Source organism: Heliangelus exortis, chromosome 5, assembly GCF_036169615.1.
Source record: "Heliangelus exortis chromosome 5, bHelExo1.hap1, whole genome shotgun sequence".
Taxonomy (NCBI): Eukaryota; Metazoa; Chordata; class Aves; order Apodiformes; family Trochilidae; genus Heliangelus; species Heliangelus exortis.
The window spans coordinates 15366125-15391900 of record NC_092426.1 but is presented as its reverse complement, the minus strand read 5'-3'; the positions used below and the strand labels follow the sequence as shown (position 1 = coordinate 15391900).

The 25776-nt window shown below is 38.5% G+C and overlaps 1 protein-coding gene across 8 annotated transcripts in view; it reads left to right on the top strand.

The window, feature by feature from the left end:
* UNC79 (unc-79 homolog, NALCN channel complex subunit) overlaps positions 1–25776 on the top strand; it is a 100136-nt gene that overhangs the window by 33246 nt on the left and 41114 nt on the right. For 5 of the 8 annotated variants that reach the window (XM_071745725.1, XM_071745724.1, XM_071745723.1 and 2 more), the window contains exons 17-32: positions 1102–1242; positions 3395–3616; positions 4208–4435; positions 5786–5927; positions 6317–6396; positions 6481–6629; positions 7679–7836; positions 8180–8361; positions 9527–9728; positions 11385–11564; positions 12636–12701; positions 15386–15672; positions 18139–18321; positions 19183–19345; positions 22125–22277; positions 23756–24976. In XM_071745725.1, coding sequence (XP_071601826.1) covers positions 1102–1242; positions 3395–3616; positions 4208–4435; positions 5786–5927; positions 6317–6396; positions 6481–6629; positions 7679–7836; positions 8180–8361; positions 9527–9728; positions 11385–11564; positions 12636–12701; positions 15386–15672; positions 18139–18321; positions 19183–19345; positions 22125–22277; positions 23756–24976 — 3757 coding nt within the window. The remainder of the gene's footprint in view (positions 1–1101; positions 1243–3394; positions 3617–4207; positions 4436–5785; positions 5928–6316; positions 6397–6480; positions 6630–7678; positions 7837–8179; positions 8362–9526; positions 9729–11384; positions 11565–12635; positions 12702–15385; positions 15673–18138; positions 18322–19182; positions 19346–22124; positions 22278–23755; positions 24977–25776) is intronic. The other 3 variants (XM_071745722.1, XM_071745720.1, XM_071745726.1) reach the window with 2 other exon arrangements.

The following is a 25776-nucleotide window of genomic DNA, read 5'->3' as shown; positions in this document are numbered from 1 at the left end:
TTGGCAAGTTTTATGTTACTAGCCCATCATGGGCAATATAATGGTAGCCTGAATATTCCTTTTACCTTTGAATCTCAGTTGTGTCTTCAGAGCCATTCAGCTGTCTGACTTTTTTGCCAGCAGTAGCTTTTAGTCTGCACTGAATCTGGTCTGTACATTCAAAAATTAATTCCAGACTCCTGAAGCAGCTGCAGTTGTTCCTGCTTATGAAGAACTGGATTAGACTAGCTCTGTATCCATTAAGTCTACTGCTACTCTAGTCCTTTCCTTTTTTTTTTTTTTTTTTGCCATGTAGCTGGCATCCACCCAGTGTTCATATTCAAAAGCTACAGGGACAGTCATTTATGTCAGCTGGGGCCAGTGAATTCAAAAGAGTATAAAATTTTCCATAACACCTCAGAAAAATACCTTTGTTCTTCATTATTGTTTCTTTTCTGCTGAGGATTATTATGGTTAAGCCTCTGCAGAGACCAGTTTACCCGATGATTGTAGCAATTTTCACCTCTGCAGAGTTGTCAAGTAAACAAATATGACTTTTTTTTTTTTTTTTACATTTTATTTTGACCTAGTAATAGGTAATGACAAGTATGAGCAAGCTCATGTTTATCTGAGTGTTAGTGACAAGATACAGGATGAATATTCCCTCAGTGATTTGCAGAGTACCATCCTGTCACTATGTTGACACCCGTAAGCAGCCATTCAGACTGGGAGTCTTAGAATATTCCAATACAGGAATATTTCAGTATTGTAGAGTAATAAGAAATACAGTGAATGGGTATTCATCAAAGTATTAGTAGTATTTTTGGTTTGCAGAAATGTTTTTATGTAACAACTTCACATCCCTGCGTGTTAGTGCACAAAACTGACTGAAAGATGTGTGAAATGGATGCCAACAAATTTTGAAGGTACCCTTTTTTTGCCAGTTTTTATTTACTTTCATTCTAATATAAATCTAAACTTTAGCTCACCTTGTTGAATCACAAAATTAAATGCAGGGAACTTGCAGAACTGTGGATCATATGGCAAACGTGAATAAAGTAGCTGGCATTTTTTATCAAATTTGAAACTTACGCTTTCTTTGTTTAAATTGTATTTCCTCAGGTGTTATCTGAACTAGACATTGTTGTTCCTCTTCAGTTACTAATCAGCATGTTTTCTGATGGAGTTAATTCTGTCAAAGAGTTAGCAAATCAAAGAAAATCAAGAGTCAGCGAACTGGCGGGAAATCTTGCTGCTCGAAGGGTAACTGATATTTATCCTGCTTATTTTTTAGCTAAAACATTTTTCTTAATAGAATGCATGTGACAAATTAAAAAGTCATCTTTCAATATGGCAGCATTTGATTGGAAGCACTAAATCTTAAGCATGGAAGAAGACTGGCATGACTTCTTGTCACAGTTTTGGCCCAGTTGGTACCAACCAGGTTTCTGCTTGCTTACCTCCCACCTCAACTGCGGTTTGAAGGAGAAAACCCACCCAAAGGCTGGTGAATCCAGACAAGGACAGGGAGATTTCCATTCCCCAGTTACAGTAACAGGCAAAAAAGAGGCAGGTGCAACTTGGGAAGAAAAAAACCTAATTTAATCTACAAGGAGAAAGAGAACATGGCCAGAGCTTAATATCTTCCCCCTACCCCAACACCCTTCCCTTCTTCCCAGGCCCGGATCACTTCACTGCTGCCTCCCCCTCAGCAGCACAGGGAGATGATGAGTGGGGTTTATGGTCAGTTCCCCACATGATGTTTCTACTGCTCTTTCCTCTTCAGGGGGAGGACTTCTCAAATTCTTTCCCCGCTCCAACACCAGATTCCTCTCATGAGAGAGTCGTTCATGAACCTCTCCAACGTGAGTCCCTCCCACCAGGTGCAGTTCCTCAGGAACAGACTGCTCCAGCCTGGCATGGAGTCCTCCACAGCTGCAGATCCACATCTGCCCCTCTCTGCAGTCCTGCACAGGCTGCTGCTTCACATCTTCCCACCTTTGACACTTCAGGGCTACAAATCCACATTTACCCCAAGGACTGCTCCACTGTGCTCCTCCATAGGTTGTAGGGGACAGCTGTCATTTCACCATGGGCTGCAGGGAAGACTCTGCACCTTTCCTCCTCCTAATGACCTGGGTGTCTTTTCTCTGGCATTGCTCCCTCACCTCCTCTTCTGCTCTGCAGGTCTCTTTTTTTTTGAGTTTTGTTTTCCTTTTCTTGAATATGCTAGCCACAGAGGAACATGCAGCTTTCCATATCTGCATCCCATATGGGCAAAGGCAGGGCCACTATTGGAACCAGGGAAGCTTCCAGCTGCTTCTCACAGGAGTCACCCCTGTGGCCCCCTGGCTTCCAAAACACCCCTTCACTAGCCCAGGAAACTTCTTTAATACCACTTTATCACATGGTCAATGTAAAAATAACACAGATAGGAACTACAGAAAAACTGTGCAATTTTTTCTTAGTGAACTTCTTTGCTTGGGTTATGTTTAGTGTTCTTAATATCTTTTCCAATATTTTTATTCTCTACAGCTTCTATTAATATCCAACAACAGCAAGTTATTATGGACAACAGGTCCCTCAGAGTGAGCCATTGTATTCTAGAATAAATTTAGGCTATTTTTGTTTTGGGACAGTGACAAAGTGGACTTTATTTCTGTTTCCCTGTTTTGGGGGTTTTTTTTCCGCATCCAAGAGATGCAAAAATCAATCTAAAGTTGTCTATCAAAGGCAACTGGAAGAAAACAAGTGCAAATCTCTAGGCACTACACAAACTTGGACTGATATGACTCATTTCCCTGTAGTCTTGGATGAAGCGCTTCAATGAGGGCAGGAACAAGAGTGCTTGATTTAAACATCTAGAGAGTTAATGATTCCTTACATATGGTCTGCCTGTCTTCTGATGTATATCAGCAGAGTGCACTCCCACAGCAAGCCTATAGCCACTTCTAAACTAAGCAGATAAAAGAAACAAATTTACTGTCTGGTCTTTCAAACCATAGGTGTCCTAAAAGCAGACCTTGTGTCATCTTGCTATTTCTCTGCAACACTTGAGAGAGTCTCAGAGAATTTTATATGGCCTACTGTGGTGTGGACATAAATCAGTGCGGACATGTACATCCTGTTATCCTTGTGTCTAATTTTTTTCCAAACTACTGAAGTTTGTGTCTCTGGATCATTGTAATCCAGTGACCACTTTAAGAGAATGTATACAACTGTGCAGATTATGATTTCTATACTTCTATGGTATTTTATCATTTAATGGCATTAGGGGGTACATAGATTCTGCAAAAAAGCTACAGAATGGAATAGTCGGGCTATTAAAGTTCTTGTCATTTTTTGCACTTCCACATTTAATGAGATTTGATAAACACATAACTATCATTTGGGCATGTTGATTCTTTGTTTTCAGGTAAGTGTTGCATCTGACCCTGGGCGCAGAGTTCAACACAATGTGCTGAGTCCTTTCCCAAGCCCCTTCCAGAGCCCATTTCGGAGTCCAATACACAGTCCTTTTCACAGCCCTTTCAAGAACTTTGGACGCCCTAGTGGAAAGACAATTGATTTTGACTGTGAAGATGATGAAATGAATCTTAATTGCTTCATTCTGATGTTTGATCTCATCTTGAAGCAGGTACTTGCAGAAGAAAAACACCTACATTGAGGGGACATAGAAGTTCTGTAGTAATTTTTTTGTTCTTCTTTAATTCGGTATTCAGTCCCTTACTGTTGAGGGACTGGCATGACCTATAAGACATTAAAATCTCCCTACAGCTGCCTTTACACATATAGGAATTATAGCTTCATGGGTAATGGAGTTAGATACCTCCACCATTCATGTTAGATAGCTTATATGGGTGAAAGGAGCTTCTTGAAGATATATTTGTTTATATAGACTAGAAGCAGAGACTTGTTTATAGACCTAGATTAGATGCATAATTTTTGGATAACTAAATTTGTACATTGTGAATCCAACGATAAGTGTTTTAGATAACTGCCTTCAGGTAAGGTTAATGGACCCTGGGCTTGAAATTAGCTGTTTACTCTAGCTGTTTGAGCTTGGGCCTCAACACCAGTGACAACTGAAAACTCTGTGTTTCAGTTTATCTTAAACTCTTCCCAGCACTGTAATTTAACACTGGCAGAAATGTAGATATAGGCAGAATAATTAGAGCTGTGGCTTTTAAATAAATAATAAATCCTTACTCTTTTAATTCTCTTTCAGATGGAACTCCAGGACGATGGTGTCACTTTGGGTTTAGAGAACAGCATTTCAAAAGATATAATATCCATCATAAACAATGTGTTCCAGGCACCCTGGGGTGGTTCTCACACCTGTCAGAAAGATGACAAAGCAGTTGAATGTGGTCTATGTCAGTCCAGCATTCTGTGTTACCAGCTGGGTTTTGAGCTGTTGGAACACCTTGCTCCAAAAGAAGAAATTAGGCTTGTGGTAAGTAGAGCAAGAAAAGGCCTAAATTATTGATGTGCTGAAACTCCTCTATTGTTCTCATTAAATTATGTGAAGGGGAGCAAAGTTGTGCTGAGCTTTGGCATTGAGGATTTGGGAGGTTCCAGCAAAATGCTATTTAATTGTAAAATTTCCTGAGCCTGAATTAATTCAGAGAACCTAGGGAAGATGGAAATGTTCATCCAGTATTAACTTCTCCCCATCAACATTGAAGTGCTGTTTCTCTTTGCAGTGACACTCCCATGATACTGTGTCTTAAATAAAATGTGAAATGCTAATACCTAGTGATTTTCATCTCCTTTTAAAAAACAAGAGTGCATTTGGAAATGATTGATGATTGTGAGTGAATCAACTGTCAAGTGCTCAAGCCTTGGTGCTTGATGGCTGAAAATGCTGAGAACTGTTGAAAACCAGAATATACTTCAGTCTGAATATTTAACTCTGTCAGACACCAATACATACTTTCCAAATGCCAGTTATCATTAAACTCCTCTTTAGCTTTGCAGGAGAGTTGAAGCGTTACTTGTGGTATGATGAATTTATTTTAAGCTGTATGGCTATAATACATAAGCTTGTTCTGTCTGATAGCTCAGAAGACAGAATAATTTCCCTTATTCTGAGCTCTTGTTTGCTGTGACATGGTAGTGACAAGATGTTTATTAGTAATTTTTTTCATGGTGGTGGCCATAGTGATGCCTTTTGATGTGTAAAAAATTCAGAATTTCCTTTAGATGTGTATTCTCATAATAGGTATTGGGCATGTGGCATTCAGTAGCTTGTGCTAGAAAAATCGTCTCATGCCCATGCAGTTTAGATTCTCACCTGAAGTGCAAAGTAGCAGCTTGATACCATTTATAGGCTCCACCTTATGATTTCTAGCATAGAGGTCACAATGGCAGCCTTCAATCCTGAGCTCCTGGCCACAGGCAGAACTACTTCCGGCCTAGTTCTTTTTTTAGTGTAAAAGTGACTGATGTAGTTCCTGCCTCTAACTCTACAGTAGAGTAGGAAATGTGCCATACTCCTGTTTGTTGCTCCTCTGAGGGAAGGATGAAAACTTTGAAACCACAGCTCTTAGACTGGATCCATCTCAGGTCCAGCATAGATATACATTTTCTTTTATGTGGAATAATTTAAATTGATGTTTGAAACATTGTTGTCAGTAATAATTTGATGATGCAGAATATTAGATATGCAGGTGATCTGAGTGCATGAGTGTACATGGAACTAGACTGTGTCTGCCTCATTAGAGCTCACCTTATCACACCAAATGTAACTTAAACAGCAGGATATGGCCTCAAACAATGATTTTACTTCTTTATGTTTTTAAAGGAGCCCACAGATAACCTTGAGGATAGTCTTCTGTATACTAGACCTGAGTTTATCATAGGAACTGAAGGAGAAGAGGAAGACAAACTGGCACCAAAACATGGAGAAAACCCAGGAAATCACTCTGAGACCACAGGAAATGGTGGTAGGTGGAGGGTGAGAAGGCTGAGTGTTGCACTAAGGCTTTAAATGAAATGCTTTTACTTGTATGGATTACAGGGTTCTGAAGCAGTCTTTCAAGTGCAACAATGCACAGTCACTTTTGTTTCATTCAACATATCAATTAGATAGGAGGGCTGTAATTTAGCACATGTGACTGTCTCTCAAAAAGTGTTAGAAGAAATCTTGGCTTTTTGAACATAAAAAGTAGCAAAAGCATTGCATACCAAATTCCATGCTGTTGTAACTTTATTGTCTGCAGGGTTACTGTGGTTAGACTTAATTGGTCTCTCATGACTTTGACATTCTTTAGTTTCTTGTTCAGTCCAAAAAAGATAGAGCTTTAACATTTTATGTAACTTACATTTTTAACAGCAATAAAGAATGACACAGAAAGAAAATTTTGTTATCAGCAACTTCCAGTTACCTTGAAGCTCATATACACTATACTGCAGGTAACACTGATGACTTATTTGTTTAGTTTGAATTTTCGGTTAAGTGGTGTTATTTTGCTGAGTGTAGTACATTTGCTTGCACAGGAAATGTCAAGGTTTGAAGAACCAGACATCCTTTTTAACATGCTGAACTGTCTGAAGATCCTGTGTCTTCATGGGGAATGCCTGTATATAGCAAGAAAGGACCATCCACAATTTCTTGCCTATATTCAAGATCACATGCTGATTGCAAGGTAGGTTTTTACAAAATGTTTTGTCTTCATACTTTGTTGGGATCTTCAACTGTGCACTCATTGTTGGCATCAAAGAATTTGCAGGTTCAGTATGGAAAGCTAACAAAAGGTGGTAGGAGAGTGTGGGAATGTTCAGTAACTGTATAAGGGCACAATGCACAGCCTAAGAAGTTGCAAATAAAACCTGTTTTGTCTATCATGGCCACTGTGTCATGCACCACTTGTTTTGCAGTGAGTCAGAGTTTCTCATACTGAAAAATTGCATTGTTTGAGATGGGTGTCTTTCCTGACTCTACAAAATAAAAGATGATGTAGAGGCAGGCACAGTTGATAGGGCTTCAGCATTAAAACTGAGAGAACAACGGTATTACACCTTATTCTTAAGACATAAAAGAATTCTTTTTCATTGACTTATATGTGATTTGGACTAAAATCTGTGCATTTTAAGATGCTCTTTGGAGAAAGTGACTTCTGCAGTAAACTCACTGAATAAACCTCAGCACATGATGTTCTGAAAAAGCACGTTCATCAACACTTAGAGCTGCTCAGAATCACCTTATGAAAGTGATTCTCCTGAGCATCTCCTGAAACTGTCGGGTCTTAGCAGACTGGAAAATCTGTCCTGAATTTAAATATCATCAAATTGTGAGCACCAGACATCTTAGTCATTTGTGGATGAACATGATTCAGGGTGCCAAGGCAGTCAGTTTGCCTTATGCCCCTAAACTGGTAGTGCTGGGACTACTAATTCATAGCATAGGTTGTGTTCCATGGCAGTTATGCCCTGAACTAGGTAAAATCTTGTCAAATCTGAAGTGTCTCAATGTATAGAATATTTGAACTTGGATTTCCAAGAAAAACTGCTGTAGTTTGAAGATATGCAAGTAGCTCTATTCCCCTACCAGCAACTCTGTAGTATTCCCATTAATGCCCAGGATGGCTTATAGGGATTTTTCAAGAAAAGTGCACTCCTACCACAAGTGTAGACATTTGGAGGAAATCAAGGAAGTGTTTTTTATTAGCAGGATTGCTCTTTTTGGTCTTTCCAGCTTATGGGGTGTTGTGAAGTCCGAGTTCTCTCAGCTTTCTTCCCTGGCAGTCCCACTTCTTCTTCATGCACTTTCACTTCCCCATGGAGCTGACATTTTCTGGACAATCATAAACAGCAATTTCAACAGCAAAGATTGGAAGATAAGATTTGAAGCGGGTAAGCCTGAGGAATATGCACTATTTGCTCTTTGTTGTTTCACTGAACATTCAGAGCTTTCTTTGCTGTAACTGAGACTTAAAAGAGATTAATACCTTTTTGCTCTTTTGAGGAGTTTTGGTGACAGTCTGCAAAACTATGGCACAACAGTACAGCAAAATGGAGAAGAACATGAGAAATTTTTGATAAATAAAATAAAAATGACAACACCTGCTAGTTATTTTTTGTTGTTACTTTCTCAGATGTCCATGTTTCTGAGACGGTTATATTAATTGGGACATAAAGAAGCCAATGCCTAAACTCATATGCTTATTTTCTTTATCTGGGGGTATGGCTGCTACAGTGGAGAAGGTGGCTGTGTTGTGCAGATTTTTGGATATTCACTCTGTGACAAAAAACCACCTACTGAAGTACTCTTTGGCTCATGCATTCTGCTGTTTCCTGACTGCTGTGGAAGATGTCAACCCAGCAGTGGCTACAAGAGCTGGGCTATTACTTGACACTATAAAGAGGCCAGCTTTACAGGTAGGTTCGTTATTTGGGTTCGTTATTCAAAACAGGAATCTGAGTTTTCACCCAAAGATCATAGAAGTTCAGACATACTGTCAAGCCTGACCTAGCCTCAGCTTAGAATCACAGAATCATTTAGTTTAGAAAAGTACTTTAAGATTCCTAAGTCCTACCATAAAAGTTTTGATGACCACAAAGCATTAGTGTTGCATTTGAACTGCAATTGCAATACAAAACTGCACATGTTTTTTATTATTTATTATTTTATAATTTATTGACATTTTTCAATTTAAAAAAATAAATAAGTTTTTAATTTTCATGACATGGTCTTGATCTTTTCAGGAGTTTATGCATGTCTTTTTAAACATGTGAGAGACCCTGTCAGACACAATTCTCATGATTAAAATTAAGCAGATATGAAAGTGGATCAAAGCCTATGTGTACAGACAAGATTAACAAACCCTAAAATTTCTCACAGTACACATTTCAGTTCTAGTTCTCTGGAGAATAGAATGAATATGTATTTTAAAAAGTTCATTGTTACTATGAAAAGCTATTAATAATTGCTAGGTCTATTCCATATAGTGCCTTTTCAAAATGTTTTCTGGAGAACACGAATTCACTGAGTTCATCAAGATCATGACCTGCATATTGCACATTCATGTTTAATATGTAGGTTTTTTTCTCAAACATAAGAAGTTTTGGCAGTACACCCAAAATTCTAGTGTAAATAATATACAGAAGCATTTTGAGGCAAAGTGCTTCTGATACACTTTGCCAGATAATCTTTCTTCCTGTCTTTGGGCTTAGTAGTTAATTCTTTTTTTTTCTGTTTAAAGGTTTGGTTCAGTTGCCTAAATATAAGCTTTTTCTCATGCAGGGAGGTGTGAAGAGAATACTTTAATATTGTGTGCCAAATGTGCATGGGGACAGAACTTTGCCTATACCTTTATATTCCTCAAAATTTTAGCAAATGCTACATTCTAAATATGATGTTAGTTTCTCTTTACCTTACTTTTCCATTGATACCAGTAGTGTTAATTATGATTTAAAGAACTCAGTAGAAAAAGGAACTAAGCCTTCTTGCACTAAATAGTTTTAAAAAAAATGCTTGATGTTTGCACATCTCAGTTCTTTGTTGTTTTTTTCTGTTGTTCTGTTGTTGTTTTTTTCTTTATAGGGTCTCTGCCTCTGCCTTGATTTCCAGTTTGACACAGTTGTCAAGGACAGGCCTACAATTCTTAGTAAGCTTTTGCTACTTCATTTTCTAAAATCAGATATTCCAGCTTTGAGCTGGGAGTTCTTTGTGAATCGCTTTGAGACCCTCTCTCTGGAAGCACAGCTTCATCTGGACTGCAACAAGGAATTCCCTTTCCCAACAAGTAAGCAGAGCCCAAATCACCTTTTATCTGATCACCTTTTTTCAGCTTCTGGAATTTGCACTGCCTGCAAGGGTCTGAGGATGATACAGATCTTGCCTGTATTAATTCTCTGAAATTAAGTAATCTTTCAGCCAAAGACAGTAATTCAAAGTGAGTGGGTTTTGATCATTTGAATACAGATGAGGGTGAATTCTCCTGTGCCTTTGGACATCATGATTTCCTCTCACTCAGGTGTGATTGCCAGCTTTGGGTGAAATGCAGTCTGATTCTGTGATCAGCTCCAACCTGCTTTAATCCTCGTGTTCTTTTGTAGATGTTCTTATGCTATCAGCATTTCTCTTCTCAAAGCCCTGTGTCATGCCTGACCCTGTTGGGGTCTTTGCAAAGGCAGCCATGGAGCTGTATGACTTTCAAAATACAAGCGAATTCACGGAACGCAGCACATGGATTCTTAGAGCCATTGCTCAGTTAACTGTTCCTGCAGTGAGAAGTGTTTGTAAATGTTTGCCCTGTTCATACTTGGTTTCCTGATGCCCTACCATGTCTCTTTCCCCTCACTAGTGGGGGAGGGATAAAAGAATAATTTGTGCACAATTGTTTAACGTTCTGAATAATTGCACACTTTCTGACCCTAGTGGTGGCCCATGAGGCACATGGATTTCCACCTGATTTGCTTTAAGGAGGTGGGGACAGCTGTTTGGATAGCATATGCTCCCTCAGCATCCCTAGTGCTCCCTAGTGCCTCCTCCTACACTTGCAAAGAGCCCAGTGCCTTAAAAAGCCCTGGTGCTGCTGCATCCATAGCGGAGATGAGAACACTGCAAATGTGTTTTCTTTGCAAAGTGTGAGTAGCTTGTGCCAAAGCTGGGAACTGCTGCTGTGGCCCCAGGAGGGAATCTCAGCACTAGTTTCTAGCACCTCTGGATTCAAATGTAGGGTCATATCTTTAAATGCTATTTGAAGTTGTTTAAAAGTGACTTAAAATTAAAACTATGCAAACTATATTTTTAAGTTTCTTTTGAACTTTTATTTTTCTCTGTTTTTTCTAAGACAGAAGTGGCACAAAGGGTGAGCTCACTGGCTTTTGTCACTTAGTTAAACACAAAGGGTTTGAATGCACTATGGACATGAGTATAGAGAAGTATTGGTGATCCCATTAAGACATGCAGTGATACTGCTGGCAACACCACTGTAAATGCATACTCACAGTCACTCATGGATTTCTGGAGGCGCTGTTCAGATCCAGGTGTAGGCAGGACAGGAGGCTGGTGAGACAAAACTAGAGGCCACATAGGTGTATGAGTGCACTAAGTGTGACCCATACTTGTGAGATTTTTGCCATTTTAGGTAATGAGTACTTCATATTCCCTTAGCCTAGAATTCAGGTTTTGCTTTTAAAAGCCTGTTTTTGTCTAATCTCTAAAGAAAGGAAGAAGCGACAGCGTTACTTCTAAAACCATTTAGGCCATTTGGGGTTTTATGGATTTTGGAATGCGAGCATGCAAATGAGTACCTGGCAGATGGACCCCTTGAGCCCATGTGAAGCTCTCTTGACTTGAGTGGGACCTGGGGCCCAGTTGCATTTGGCACTTGGCAGCATTAGGGCCTCACCATGCTGTGGAATGAATCCTAACTTGGTCAATTGCATTTGCAAAGCTATCACTGCTGTCCGGACAAATGTCGCCAACCTCAGTGATGCAGCAATGTGGAAGATCAAGAGGGCTCGTTTCGCACGTAATCGTCAGAAGAGTGTGCGTTCCCTGAGGGACAGTGTGAAGGGACCAGTGGAGTCAAAGAGAGCGCTCTCCCTCCCAGAAACCTTAACCAACAAAACTCGTTGAGTATCTATTTATATTTTTGTGACACGCCTGTATCTTTTCCACTAGGATGGTATCCTGTTGCTGGGTACACATCAGAACTGTCATGATTTATCCAACTGGGATAGCGAATTTAGGGTTCTGATTGATTTGGGCATGATTCAGGTAGTGACAAGTTAGTGAGTTTGAAAAAGAACATGGATGAGTATTTTGTCTATTCTATGATTGTTTAAAATGCCGGAACAAAATGCTCCAACACTAGGTTGCCAATAGATTTTAATTTTTATTTGTGGCTAATAAACTGTAGTTTTGTCTAAAATAGATACAAGAATTTTACTAAAAAATTCCTCTGTTACTAATTTACTTATTTATTTTAATTATCAATTAGAGTATCAATTAGGCATCTTAAAAAGAACTGCTAGTGTCTCGAGTTCTGGGTATCTTCAGAATTCCTTTGTTAAGAAAACAATGCCCATCTTTCCTGCCAGCTTGTATAGGAGGACCTGGATGCTGGAAAAACATAGTCCCTGTATGGAGCACTGTACAGATATCTTCCCAAGGAGAAATAAAGATTACTTATTCTCATCTAGAGAATTTTACAAGCACATATTAATCTTTACATTAGAATTAGGCACCTCACATTGCTCCTCCCCATATAACAGGACCAGGTAAAATGTTCAAATCTGAGTGCTGGTGATCTGTTAAGATAAAAGGTAATTACTTTCCTCCAAAATGAACACCATGTTTTGGGACTCAGGTAATCCTTCTTGACCAGTTTCTGATCCTACATAGGGGCTCCTGTGTGGTGATTCTTGTACCAGCAAAACCAAAGAATGGAGAAAACTAGAGTTATAGAACATGGTGCAGAAAATCTGTAGGGCATGTTTCAAATGGTTGCATTCACTGCCTGACAACAGTGCATGGGTAGGTGAACATAAATATGCTAGCACTGAATATATGCTGTGGTATAAGATGTCAGTACTGGTTTTTTTAAACAGAGTTGCTCTTGTTTTTTTGTCGTGTGGCTTTTTCTGTTGGTGTGTTGTTTTTTTTTTATTCTTTTTATTTTATTTTTTTTTTTTTTTAAAAGCTGTGAGCTTGACCAGGCACGAGCAGTCTGCTCCAGCACTTGGAGGAACACCAGAGCAAACACCAGGTGGGTTTGACAAGGGACATGTTTTTATGGAACAGTAAAAGGAAAAGGCAGGCACTAGTGCTAGCTTTCTTGTGGACTCATAAGATAAACATAAACAAGATATAAGTTGTCTAAAACACAGTGATTCGCGTCTCAGTATGGTTCCAAAAGGTGTAAATTGAAGTTTTGCTCTTGATCTGTACTGAAAAATGCACCCCAGTTGTAAATAGTACTTCGAGGCTGGGAAGAGGTTATTCAGAGACAGTCAGCTATGCTGTCAGTGCCTCAGTCTCCTGGGTTTCATTCCCCACAGGAACAAGTAAATTGTTAGTAGGCTGGTTCCGTGGGTCACCTATGTTCATTTTGATCTTTGATCTTCAGGTTTGAGAGTTAGCATACAGAACATTTTTGATTGTTGGTACTTTGGTACTGTAAATTACACTTGTCTTCTCTGTGTGTTTGTAGACATCTTATGCACTTATTTTATATTTACTGACATTTTGTAAAGATGTCACCATTCTGTCAGGCATTTATAGAATAGCTGGCTCAGCAGGATCCAAGCAATCTCTAGATAATTGTGACTCCTGGCAGTTCTTGCTCTGTATATACCTTGTATGTAGGCACAGACACACAGACACACAGACACACACACACTGCTATGTGCACATGGTCGGGTAAGAGCCACCAAAGCCACTGCAAAGACAGGGCTGCCTTGGTGTTGCATTCTTAGCTTGAATCTGAACAGCTTGATTTGGCATGGGATACCCTAGATCATGTGTTAATGAAGTGAAAGTTTAGCTCAAGCTTGATATAACTTAAGACCCATTTCACCAGAGGAAGGTTTTCTGGTCTCTGGAAGTCTATTGCCTACATAGGATCTTAGTTCTTTTGTAGTTTTAAATGAGCATTCTCCATTGCTGTGTCATTGCATAAGAAGGAAAATCAGGAGATGAGAGGGATTCCCTCTACTTGATCCTTAGTAGAGCCATGACCAACTTCTCAGGGTGAAGTGCTGTTCACTGTGTCCTGCTGTACAGTTTTCAGTGAGGGTGAAGTACGATGAATGAGATTTTATTGCTTCAGAATATGTAATACTATTTCTAGGAATTAAAATGTCAGGAAAAGTCCTGGGAACTCTTTTTTAGCTGGTGTTAGGATAACCAAATCATAGCAAAACAGCACTTTATCACTGACCTCCTAAGTTGTTTTTCAGCAAGTGGACACAAAATAGGTTATTTTTTTTCTTCAGATTAATTACTCGTTGAGTTCTCTTTGGAGAACCAGGATTTATTTAGAGGCCCACAATCCTTTGACTTATTTGATCTTGCCTCTTTCTTTGTTTTATGGAAAATCTCACAACATGTAATAGAGATAAAGTAAGCAGAGCTGAAGAAAACAGTCTAATATAATCTTTATGAAACTGGTGACATTTTGACACAATTTCATGGAAAATTTTAACTTGGGTGTAATATATGAAAGTATTATTTCTCCATTGATATCCACAAATCTAAAGGTATTTTCTCTCTAAACATATTTTTAATGTGCTTCTGAAAATAGCTGTTGTTCTACTTCTCATTCTAATATTTCAGAATTTTTTTGTTTCCCTTTTATATGTGCAAACCTCGGTCCAATAAAAGTTTGGTTAGAGAATTTTCATTTTTAAGGAAGGTTTCTGTAAATAAAAAATTCCAGTGAAAACTGTGGAATAAAAAGTATTAGATAATATGAAATTAACTATTTCTTTTTACTGAAAGAAACCAGAGAGGTAAAGGTTTTTTTATTAATAGAAACTGTACTGAAAAATTCCCTCATCAGCTATTGTAGAAATAGCAACCTTCTCCCATGCTCAGCCAAACAGCCAATCAAACAAAAACCCTTTGCTCACCCACCAACAAAAGGTAAAATGTTTAATATTATTTTTAAAATTACGGACACTGCAGTTTTGCTGGTGAAGAACATACCACAGATGCACTTGTACCAGCAAAGGAGTCCCTTGTCACTATAGCATATTATATTGAGAATACAGGTGATTTAGAATACTAAGAATTACTATAGCTACAAATTTATATAAAGCCCGAGTCATGTTTCTCTAGCAGGCTAAATGGATATTAATTGCTGGGTAGTAACTCTAACACAGACATGCAGGAGCAATTTTAAGGTTATACTTCAACCTTATCTTGCTACACATGGTAGTGCCTACATTTTGGCATAATTTATTTGAGGGAAATATGGACTCAATGCTTCATTCTTTGTTTTATCACTATTGGGTAGAATTTTTTGTATCTCCTACCTTTGCCATTTTGTTCATCCTCCACTGGCAAAGACTAATATCAAATAACTTTTGCCAAGGAAAAACAGAAAACGATGCCAGATGAGAATTTGGTGTGAGTGGGGCTTGATTCTTCTTTACATGCATAGGACATGAAGGAATAATAGCACTCAGTTTGTCAAAATTGCACTAGGTTGGGAAGGTAAGCAGCTCGGTTAAACATGGGAAAGCCAGGAAATGGAGTTCAGTGTACACAGTGAGTGTTACTGTGCTGTCAGGCCTGACAACAGAGGAACAGTGCCTTCACAAATACATGCCTATCTCCTGTGACTTCACCGTGTGTATATGGACAAAAATGTGAACTCTTGAAAAAAAAAAATCTGGTGTACTCTGTACCCTGCTTATAGTCATATTATGTGTCCTCTTGTGCCAATAGGACAACCCTCTCCGGAGAACGACAATACAATAAAAGACCTGCTGCCAGAGGATGCTGGGATTGATCACCAGACTGTCCACCAGCTCATTACTGTGCTAATGAAGTTCATGGCAAAGGATGAGAGCAGCGCTGAGTCGGACATCAGCAGCGCTAAAGCTTTCAACACAGTCAAGCGCCACCTCTATGTCCTGCTTGGTTATGATCAGCAGGAAGGCTGCTTCATGATTGCACCACAAAAAATGCGTGTTTCCACCTGCTTTAATGCCTTCATTGCTGGAATAGCACAAGTAGGTGAAAGTGTTCAGTGCTTTTTGCAGCTATTACTTATTGCCTGTTGCTGAAGTAGTGGTAGCACAGCTTTCTTTGTACCAAAATAATGGTTGTATGTGATAAACCTACTAAAACCTTGACACTTCTTCAGTTGATGAAAGAATTTGGGAGTGGCTGCTTGTTCTTTACTGTCAGACTCCTGTAGCCTAATCAAGTGCTTTCTGAAGGTTTTTCTTTGCAGTTCAAAAGTAAATAGTTAAACAGAAGTATGTTTATTTATAACTTCCTGCTAGTTCTCTAAAATCGCTGCATCATTGGCATAGAGGTGATGGAGGTAATGGTTTTGTCTAAGTACAGACATGCAAGTATTACTGCTGTGTGAAAAATCAGAGACTGCTCCAAATGTCTTTCCCCTCTTTCCCTAAGCTCTGAACCTTACTTTTCTCAAGTATTTGCCTCCATTCCCATTCAGAGGGACCCGGGATCCATGTGCTTTTTTGTGTTTCCTGGTGTGAATGTACATTGACATTCTACATGTTCCAGGGAAATCATTCTTCCTCTTTCTTAGAGTGCACCAGGCCTTCATGTTCTCTCTTTCCTAGGGTGTGGTGCCACCACAATGAACTTCTGCATGTATTGCAGAACAAATTCGTGCCTTATGCCTTCTTTATCCACCTTGTAAGGAGAACTCTAATTTCCTACCTCACAAACCTCTTCTAACACTCAATTCTTACTGATAGAACAGTTGGCAGTACTAGGCTGAAAAACATTTCATGCTTGCAGAGTATTCTTATTATTTGCAATGAAGCCTCGTCATCATTTCCACGCTTTTTCCTGATTACAGTCTCTCAGTAAGGATTACTTCAGGGGAGAGAGAGAGATGTGATTTCAGATCTCCCCTGCCACAGGTTTTAAAATGCCTGCTGTATTCTTCAGACATTTCACAAATCTGTCCTGGCCTCTTCTGTATCTGCAGTTCTTAGCTGAGTTTTCTGATTTGTACATTGGAATCCATGATAATTCAAAGTCAATTTTAATGTAGAGATTTGAATAAATTTCACAATTATGAAGAAGTCAGGAACCCTTGCCTCAGCAGGCAGAGTAGGAGGAGGGTAGTTGCAAATACATCCTGATCTGTTATCTCAGAGCACCATTGCTGTGTGGTGTTAATCACCTTTCAATTGTACAGTTTTTAAGCTGAAGCGTGCAAAAGGAGAGCTAGACCTGTTACTGTTGTGTTTTTCTCCATGTAGCAGACATAAAAGCTTTAATTTGGGGAGGATTTTTTTCTCAGCTGTAGGTCTGTGTTAGGAAGCTCCTTTACTGCAAGAGAAATGCTATTTGCAATTCCACGCTGTGTTTACAGAGTGAAAACTCCGTATGGAGCTCCTAAGAGATCTATCTCCCTCTCCCAGTTCTTTCCCCAGTCACTCCACAAGGATTGGATTGGGCTAGCTTCGTGGTTCACTGATTTTGATTCCAAGCTTGGTTGGAATGGTCAGTTAAAAAAAATGAAATAAAATTTCTCTTAATATTTTGCAGCATAAAATCTGAGTGTTTGGAGACTCTTGAAGGCATAAAATGCTTTTTTTTATTCTCCCTATCAGGAGAAGTGGCCGTTTTGGTGTTCACGGTCAATGCTGTGTTGCCCCGCATGGTGGCAATGTTGTACAAGCATTTCGGAGCGGGGAAGACAGCAGTGCCGGGCTCTGCTCAGCATCTTACGCATAATTTATTCCAGATCTTCCTGTGACAACTTAAAAATTGGGTCTGCTCAACTTAAAGCATGCCTGAATTACAGTATGTGCTGTGTTAAGGCAGGGCTCTGTCTTCTTTGTATGGATGAGGTTTTTTTATTGAGAACAAGGCGTTTTTCATTAGCTTTGTTCTTGGATCCTTTAGGATCTACATGCTTAGACTTTCTGCATAATGTTGTAGACACTCTTACCTTTGCTCTAGTGAAGAGGGAGATTCTTGTATCATTACCTGGTTTCAGGAGATGGCTTAGAAGAAAATACAGCAAATGTTGCAATCCTGACGAGAAAATAATGGAAACTGGCAATGCAGTGTTAAACACCTCCCCAGATAATCAAAATACACAGAGACACCCCTCCCAAAACCCACAGTTGCATCCTACCAGTTAAACATGGGACATAATTAATAAGGTTTTGTCTGTCAAAGCATGATCAACTTGTGCTTTAATACAAGCTTATCCCGAGATAATAACTTGATAATGTATGTTAAAATTTAAACTGTGCAGGATGAAAGCCTTTCAGAACATATTTTTTGTTTCATTTTACCTATCTAGCTAAAATGAGAACATGGTAAGCTTCCAGAAGATGTCTAACTGATAGTGAGACTTCCTTAAAAGCGTCTGTTTCTTTTCACTTAACTAATACCACAACTATATTATTTACTTCACTTTTCAACATTGGTGGATTTGATTTTGGTAAAGCTAACTCCTGTACTAATACTCTTTTCAGGTGATGGACTATAACATCAGCTTGGGAAAACACCTTCTTCCCTTGGTGGTGCAGGTGTTGAAATATTGCAGCTGTCCCCAGCTCAGGCATTACTTTCAGCAGCCTCCTCGCTGCTCCCTCTGGTCCCTCAAACCTCACATTCGGCAGATGTGGTTAAAGGCTTTGCTTGTCATTCTCTATAAGGTGAGTGGTTGTAAAAAGACACTGTCAACATGAAAATTGAAACTGCAGTTTGAAATTTGTTGCCTAACTGTACTGCAAGTGAAAAGAACTGTAAAGAGAACACTTCATTGATTTTTCTTACTCACTACGTTTAATTTAAATGTCTGAAATACTTAGACTTTCATTTGTGCTACTGCTGTCTGTGTTGTTTTTCAATTAGATTTTTTTTATTACTTCTGCTGTCTATATTGTTTTTCACATGGTTACCTGAGGAAAAAAAAAGAATCATTTTGAAAATAGGAAAATGCTATATAAAGTTCAAATTAAGAATATTTGAAGTACCTTAGAATTATTTTATTTTTTAAAATAGTAAATTTAAATGGTGGAGTCAGCTTAACAGCTTGCATTCTTTAGCTGAGTGATACTTTTTAGGTAGTGTCTTGATGTGTCTATGCACTAAAATGGAGCTGTGAATAGTTTTGATAAGCTTAACAAACTTCTATGCCCTTCTAGGGCATAAAAGTGCAAGTGGAGACAGTAGGAATGAATGATAATGTGCTGACTGAAATGCTGTCTTTGGAGAACAGTTTTGATGAGAGACTCTTTGCATTATTATTAATAGTTGGTTTTGTCATATAGAAGTCAATAAAACAATATATTAAATGTTATTAATAGGAATTTTTAATTTGAAAAACTAAAAGAATCTGTATACAGAACCGAAAACAGTTCTGCTTGCATCTTATGATGTGTTTAGAAATGTATGAATAAAGGATGGAAATGGGCATGCAGTTGCCAATGTCCTTTTTCTATTTTACTGCCTGAAAGTTTATCGAAGGAGAAAAGTTAGCTTTTAATCTAAAGTTTTTCTCTTTCACTGAACAGTACCCCTACAGAGACTCTGAAATCAGCAAGATTGTACTTCACCTAATCCACATCACAGTCAATACCCTCAACGCTCAGTATCACAGCTGCAAGCCCCATGCAACCGCTGGGCCTTTGTATAGTGACAACAGTAACATAAGTCGATACAGTGAAAAGGAAAAAGGTACTTCAAACACTCATATGTCTGATAGTCATAGATTTAATTCATTAAGTCTTGCAAATGTTGTAGAAACAGGTAAATATGGTCTGAATTTTAGAACATGGTACTCAGAGTTAAGTCCAAGATATCTGACCAGCTATTGCCATCTATAGGAAAAGAAATTCACAGTTTCTCTGTAGCCTAAGTGTGGTACAGCAGTCTAATACCTCTTGGTGGTATTTTTCTGTAACAATGTTAATTGACTATGGAAACACACCAGGTGTACAACCATCCTGACACTGCATTCTGATTGTACTTTATAATAAGATGGCATAGTTGCAAATATTTGATGTTGAAAAGAAAGAAATATGAATTGAGTCTGTAGTTTACTAGCTTAAATGCAGATGTATATGGTGTGGAGTGTCTCAAGGCAGAAGAGAATGGTTGAACCCCTAGAGACTTCATCCAATTGTTAACTCTATGTGTTTGCTAGCTGTAGCAGAGGTACCATGGTGGTGTAAACTGGTGTAAGGTTGGGGCTTGAAATGACACGGTGTCACTGCGTAGTTCCTTACAGCTGTGAAGTTTATTATGTGATAAGCATCTGTGATTAAAGTTTAAAAGGTTCTTTTACTGTAATCTGTAGCTACCTTTCAGATACTTTGCCTTTTTTCTCCTTAGTTGCTATTTACATCCACCCTCTCAAACAGTTTTCTTAGTGTGCAGGGAACTTTTACTCCAAAGAAGCCCTCTTTTTATATGTGTCAATACCTTTTCTTCTTTTGCTGCTTGTTGCTTATCTTAAAATGGGTGTAAATGGTATGCTGGATGTTCTCAGTCACTTGGACATTTTGTACTGCTAGAGGAGGGCTCAGGGGCTTCAGATGCCTGTGGAGTTGCTATGAATTTGTCTTTGGTTTGTGCTGAGTTAATGACTTAAATCATAATGACTTAATAATAATTAATAATAATGATGAGGGTAGGAATACATTTACGAAATGCGTTCAGTTTCTGGATCGATTCTGAGACATTTCTGAGACATTTCTAAGACAAAAAGCAGTGCCTAAGTACCCATCCTGCTCTTCACGATAAGTGCCAAGTTAGATTTTTGAAAACTCCTGTGTTCCAATCCCATGTCCAGAATTGGTTCCCTGGGTGGCCTTGTGTAACCCTTCACCATTGTTTCCCTATGTTTAAAGTAAGGGTAATAGTTACTTGCTTTCCAAAGCTGTTGTGGGGGGCCTTGGACTGCGCAGAGGTAAAGGAACATAAACAGGCAAATTTTACTCTCTAAATGCTGACTTAATTATAGGGCTGGTTTTCCTCCTTTGCTGAAGTCATACAGAACAAAAAGGATGTAGAAAAGTTTTAATTCATCTGCAAGAAGCATCCAATATAATTCCATAGGGACTTGCAAAGCTGAAGCCTTTCCCACATTTTCTGAGGAGGCTTATTTAACCTCTGGCTAGGTAGTGTGTGTGTGGCTGTCTTTGTCAAAGGTGGTGTTTAGAAAATAAAAGATGAAAATTTTCATTGTCAGGCAGCAAGAATCCCTGTGCTGAAGATGGATTCCCCCACTATTGAACCTTTTTCCTGATTTTTCTGTCAAGCCTCCTAGTAAGGATCATGGCAAGTCTATAGAATGTTGTAGAGCTGATGGTAATTGTGAGAACCATTTTCTGTTAAGGAGAAGTCAGAAACATAGCACATGACATTGAAAGTGATATAACTTATTAAACCCAGATCCTGGATGTAGTCTTATTATCAACTTTAATTTTCTCTAGGTTCTTCATATAAGTTAGATATTTTATCCTGGATGCTTTTAGGTGGAAGTTCTCTAGCTCCACATGTAGTAGAAAAGTTTTAGCAACTTCAGAGCTAGAGATAGTAATGCCTGGTTTAATTCTTCAGTTTATTTGTCATTCTGGCTCTTTGGCTTACTTGCCTCTTCACTCTCAGACACCAAATACATTTCTTTGCCATATTTATTTCCTTAGAAGAATAAACAAGGCAAACTTTTTTTTTTCTTCTCATGAGTACTCTGTTTTCTTTATCTTCTCAGTAGTATTCATTATTTTCTCTGAATCAGTAGATGTGAAGGATATGGATTTTTCCTTTTTTTTAATATAAATATTTTTTATAGCCATTTCCTACAGGTGATGTGTTTGGTGATGGTTTTTTTGGGATTTTTTGGTTTTTTTTGTGTGTGTATATACAGATTTGGATCTTTCTGCCATTTTCAAACAGCAGGTGTCAAATTAGAGCATAAGGCTTTACGACTTAGATCAACAGTTCATACTCTTAGGTCTTCTTCTATAACTATTATCAGTTTCCAGAGATCATACCTTTTCACTTTTGTATTTTGCTGGTTTATTACTGACCTTGTAGTTCTTGTACTAATTTTGATCTGCTTCGATGCATTTCTCACTGAGAACTATAGAACTTATTAACTCAGATCATTGTTCAGATCTATTGTATTTCTTTGATCAAAAGGATCTGTATTATTATCAGTAGAATAATCAGCTTTAGGGTGGTAAAAGCTTTGGTATATTTTTGTTGCATTATAACACATTTTGTTTATCTTTATCCTTTCTGACCTTAATTCAAGATGTAACAAGGATGGCAAAGTTGTAAAAGGATGGCAAAGTTATACCTGGGATGTAAATTTTCTTACAATCTTCAGATGATTCTTGGTTTTCCAAATCACATTTAATTGAAACTAGCTGAGGTTCTGTTACGTAGACAGCTTTTCATTCAAGGAATTGCACTCTCTTAAGAGTAATAAAGTTTTTTCTTTCTCCAGCAGAGGAAGACAGTGTTTTTGATGAATCTGATATTCATGATACACCCACTGGACCTTGCAATAAAGAATCTCAAACTTTCTTTGCAAGACTGAAAAGAATTGGTGGCAGCAAAATGGTGAAATATCAACCAGTTGAGATGAATGCTCAGAGAAGTATGAATTGTTTTGTTGGTAAAAACTCATGCAGAAATAGAATTCCCTACTCTTAGTTTCAAGCTACCACCTTTCTTTGTAGTTTGTTATACTGCCTAATTTGAATGTAAGTACTTTGTCTGACTTTTGAGAGCAGGTACTTCTCATTTCTCTCATTTCCTGTTCTCTTACAGGAATCTCAGAGCAGGCACTCCAAAATAAAAATATCTAAAAACACCAGTTGTTTTCTGAAACTTTAAGGTCTTTCGAATGTAAAAATATTTAAGAAGATACGTTGCAATTTTCTTCCACAATTGGCTGAAGATTTTTACTCAAATTTATATTTCCCAGAAACTGATTTTTTTATAAGGTGGGACTTAAGGGTAACAAAATTTGTTGTCACTGCTGCAAATATTATGGTTTTCCATTGGTAAAAAGGTCATTTGGTGGTCTCAAAAAATAGGAAGTATTTTGTTTTAAAATTTAGGTTTCTGAAATTAATACCCTAAAAAAAAATTGAAGAAATTTCCACCACCACCCACTTGCCTTTTTTCTTTCAGGTGTTTGCATGGAGGGGGGAATGATTCTGAGTAGAACAAATATTGACTTTAACTTTTCTCACTATTTTTTTTGACCGGTGGAGTATTACGTGGAGTATTTTGTCTTGTAGGATAAATAATGATAAATATTATTTAATGATAAATATTTGGCTTTATTTGAAAATGTGTATTTCATAAAAACAACAGTTATAACCTTTTAAAGTGTTTTCAATGCATGTGTTCACATAGCAAAATACCAATGCAGTGGTAGTACCAGCAAGTATAACTCTGCTCACTTTACTCCACCCTTGGAGTAGGTATGACTGTGTTGTGATAGCTGCTAGGCTTTGCTGGGATCTAGGTTCACAGGGGGAAAAACTCTCTGAAGACCACTATGATCTCAGGTTTGTGCTGCTGCATCCTCACTGCTATTGCCACCCTTGCTTCATGAATTAGAAGCATCCATTTTAATCACCCTTTGTTGCAGTAAATGACATGTAGGTATTCTCTAATATATGCTGATGTCCAAATGATGTCCACAATGCTGTAGTCCAGAAATTACTTTGAAACCTCTTTGGAGTGGTCTGTGTTCCTCATTTCTTCTTTCATCTGTTATGCTTAATGCAGCCATCTCATGTATCTGTACAAATTACTTCCAAATGCCATCTTCTTTTCAATGCATAAAGTTAAACCATCTATCTTCAGCATACATCTGTCCAGGATGAGTAGAGTTTGGATAGAATTTTGATAAACCCTAATACCCAAGTAGTAGGGGATTTTTTTGTTCATTGTAAAAAAGCTATGTAATGTGGCTCCAAGTTTAAAAAAAAATCTAACCAAATTTAACTAATACTAGGTTTGTGTTTGAAATGCAAGTCATGTTAAATTGTGAGATAAAGATGAAGATATCTGCCTGAATTCTCCATCTGAGGTAGTATTAGCTCTTTCTGTTTTAATCAGGTGAAATAGAGCTGGCTGAATATAGAGAGACGGGGGCCTTACAAGACAGTATTCTCCGCTGTGTGAGAGAAGAAAGCATTCAGAAAAAAAAACTACGCTCTCTAAAACAAAAATCTCTTGATATAGGGAATGCAGACTCCCTGTTGTTTTCATTAGATGAGCATCGCAGGAAGTCCTGCATAGACCGGTGTGACTTAGAAAAACCACCTGTCCCTGCTGCTTATGCCATGCACAGGCAGAGTGATCATGGACGATCTCAGCAGAATTCTTCTACCAAAGCTGAAAATATAGAAACACAAGGAAATCTTCCTCATACAGAGAGTTTCCAGGAAACAAGAAGACCTGTGATACCAGAAGTTAGGTTAAACTGCATGGAAACCTATGAAGTGAAAGTGGATTCTCCAGTGAAACCTGCTGGTCCCAAGGAGGATTTAGATCTGATAGATTTATCCTCTGACTCAACATCGGGGCCTGAAAAGCAGTCAGTGCTCTCCACTTCAGACAGTGACTCATTAGTCTTTGAACCTCTTCCTCCCCTTAGAATAGTGGAGAGTGATGAAGAAGAAGAAACAACAAACCAGCTGACTGACAAGGTCTCTGGCACAGCTGCTCTATCATCTCCCTCAACTCCTGTCAATGTCTCTGCACTCAGTCTCAGCACAACTCCACTGGTCCAGTTCAGCATTGAAGATTGCTCCAAAGACTTTAGTTCTAAGGATACAGGCCACAGTGCTTCAGCAAGAATAGAGGAGATTCTTTCCACTTCTCCAAAAGATCAAAAGGACTCTTTAGAGTTAGCTAAGCCAGAAGAAATTCAGGACATGTCACATGGGAACACACTAACACTGAAGCAGAAAAGGGATCTACTGCAGAAATCATCTGCCGTCCCGGAAATGTCCCTTGATGACAACTCTGAGCTCAGCATGGAGGAAATGAGACCTAGTGGTCTTCCAAGCCCAAATGTCAAAACAGTCCTTATTAAAGTCCCTGAAGATTCTGAAAACCAAACAGAAAGTGATAAACTTGATACAAATGCAGAGTCTGACACTGAACAAAACACAGAGCAGAAGCTAGAAGAGGAGACTGAGGAGTCAGAATTTAAGATTCAGATTGTTCCCCGCCAGAGGAAGCAGAGGAAGATTGCTGTGAGTGCTATTCAGAGAGAATACCTGGACATTTCCTTTAACATCCTTGACAAGCTGGGAGAGCAGAAGGATGCAGGTGAGCTCAATCACTGACCCAGTCAAAGGGCTTATTACTTCATGAGGGTTTTAGTAACAGACCAGTGTAGGGAGAAATGTGTGCATGTATAGGGAGTGATGTGCACATACAACATCTTATGTGGTTGAGCTAGGTGAGTGTTTTCAGGTGTGTGTTTCTCACAAGGAATATACAAACCACGCAGGTATCATGCAAATGTGAGGGGCACATTTGATAGAGAAAGTGGAGCTCAGTGACAAAACCCTGGTACCCAAGTTGGGGAGTGAAACTCCATGGTCTCTTTATGCAGGTAGTCAAAAACTGTCACCCTTCTGTGCCTTTATCCTGCTAATCTAGTCCACACTAGACTGACTTTTGCATATAGTGATTATTTCTTCTGCAAGCATAAGGCTGTGGAAAGCAGATTCCATTACAAAGTGTAAAGCTCAGCAGGCTGTATACTTCAGAACAAAGAACACTTGGAATTAATCACAGTTGGCATTTAGGATCAAACATACACAAATATTTTGGTTTTGTACACAAAAAAGCATTTTTTTCTTCTTTTTATCAGTTATCCACAAAGTTTACATGACTTGTGTTTGTTAAAGATTTAAAATTCAGGCAAGGGGAAATCCATATTTCTCTCTCCCAGGTTTTTTTAGGTCATTTCAATAATGTTTTGTTGGAGTTGTTCAGGTGGAGACAAAGTGTCTTCTAGGTGTTTCCTCAGTGTCCGGTTGGATGTATCAAATGGTTTTTAAAACTGTATGCTGCAGCTGCTTTACTTCTGTGGCTGGTTTTTTTTTGTTTGTTTGTTTGTT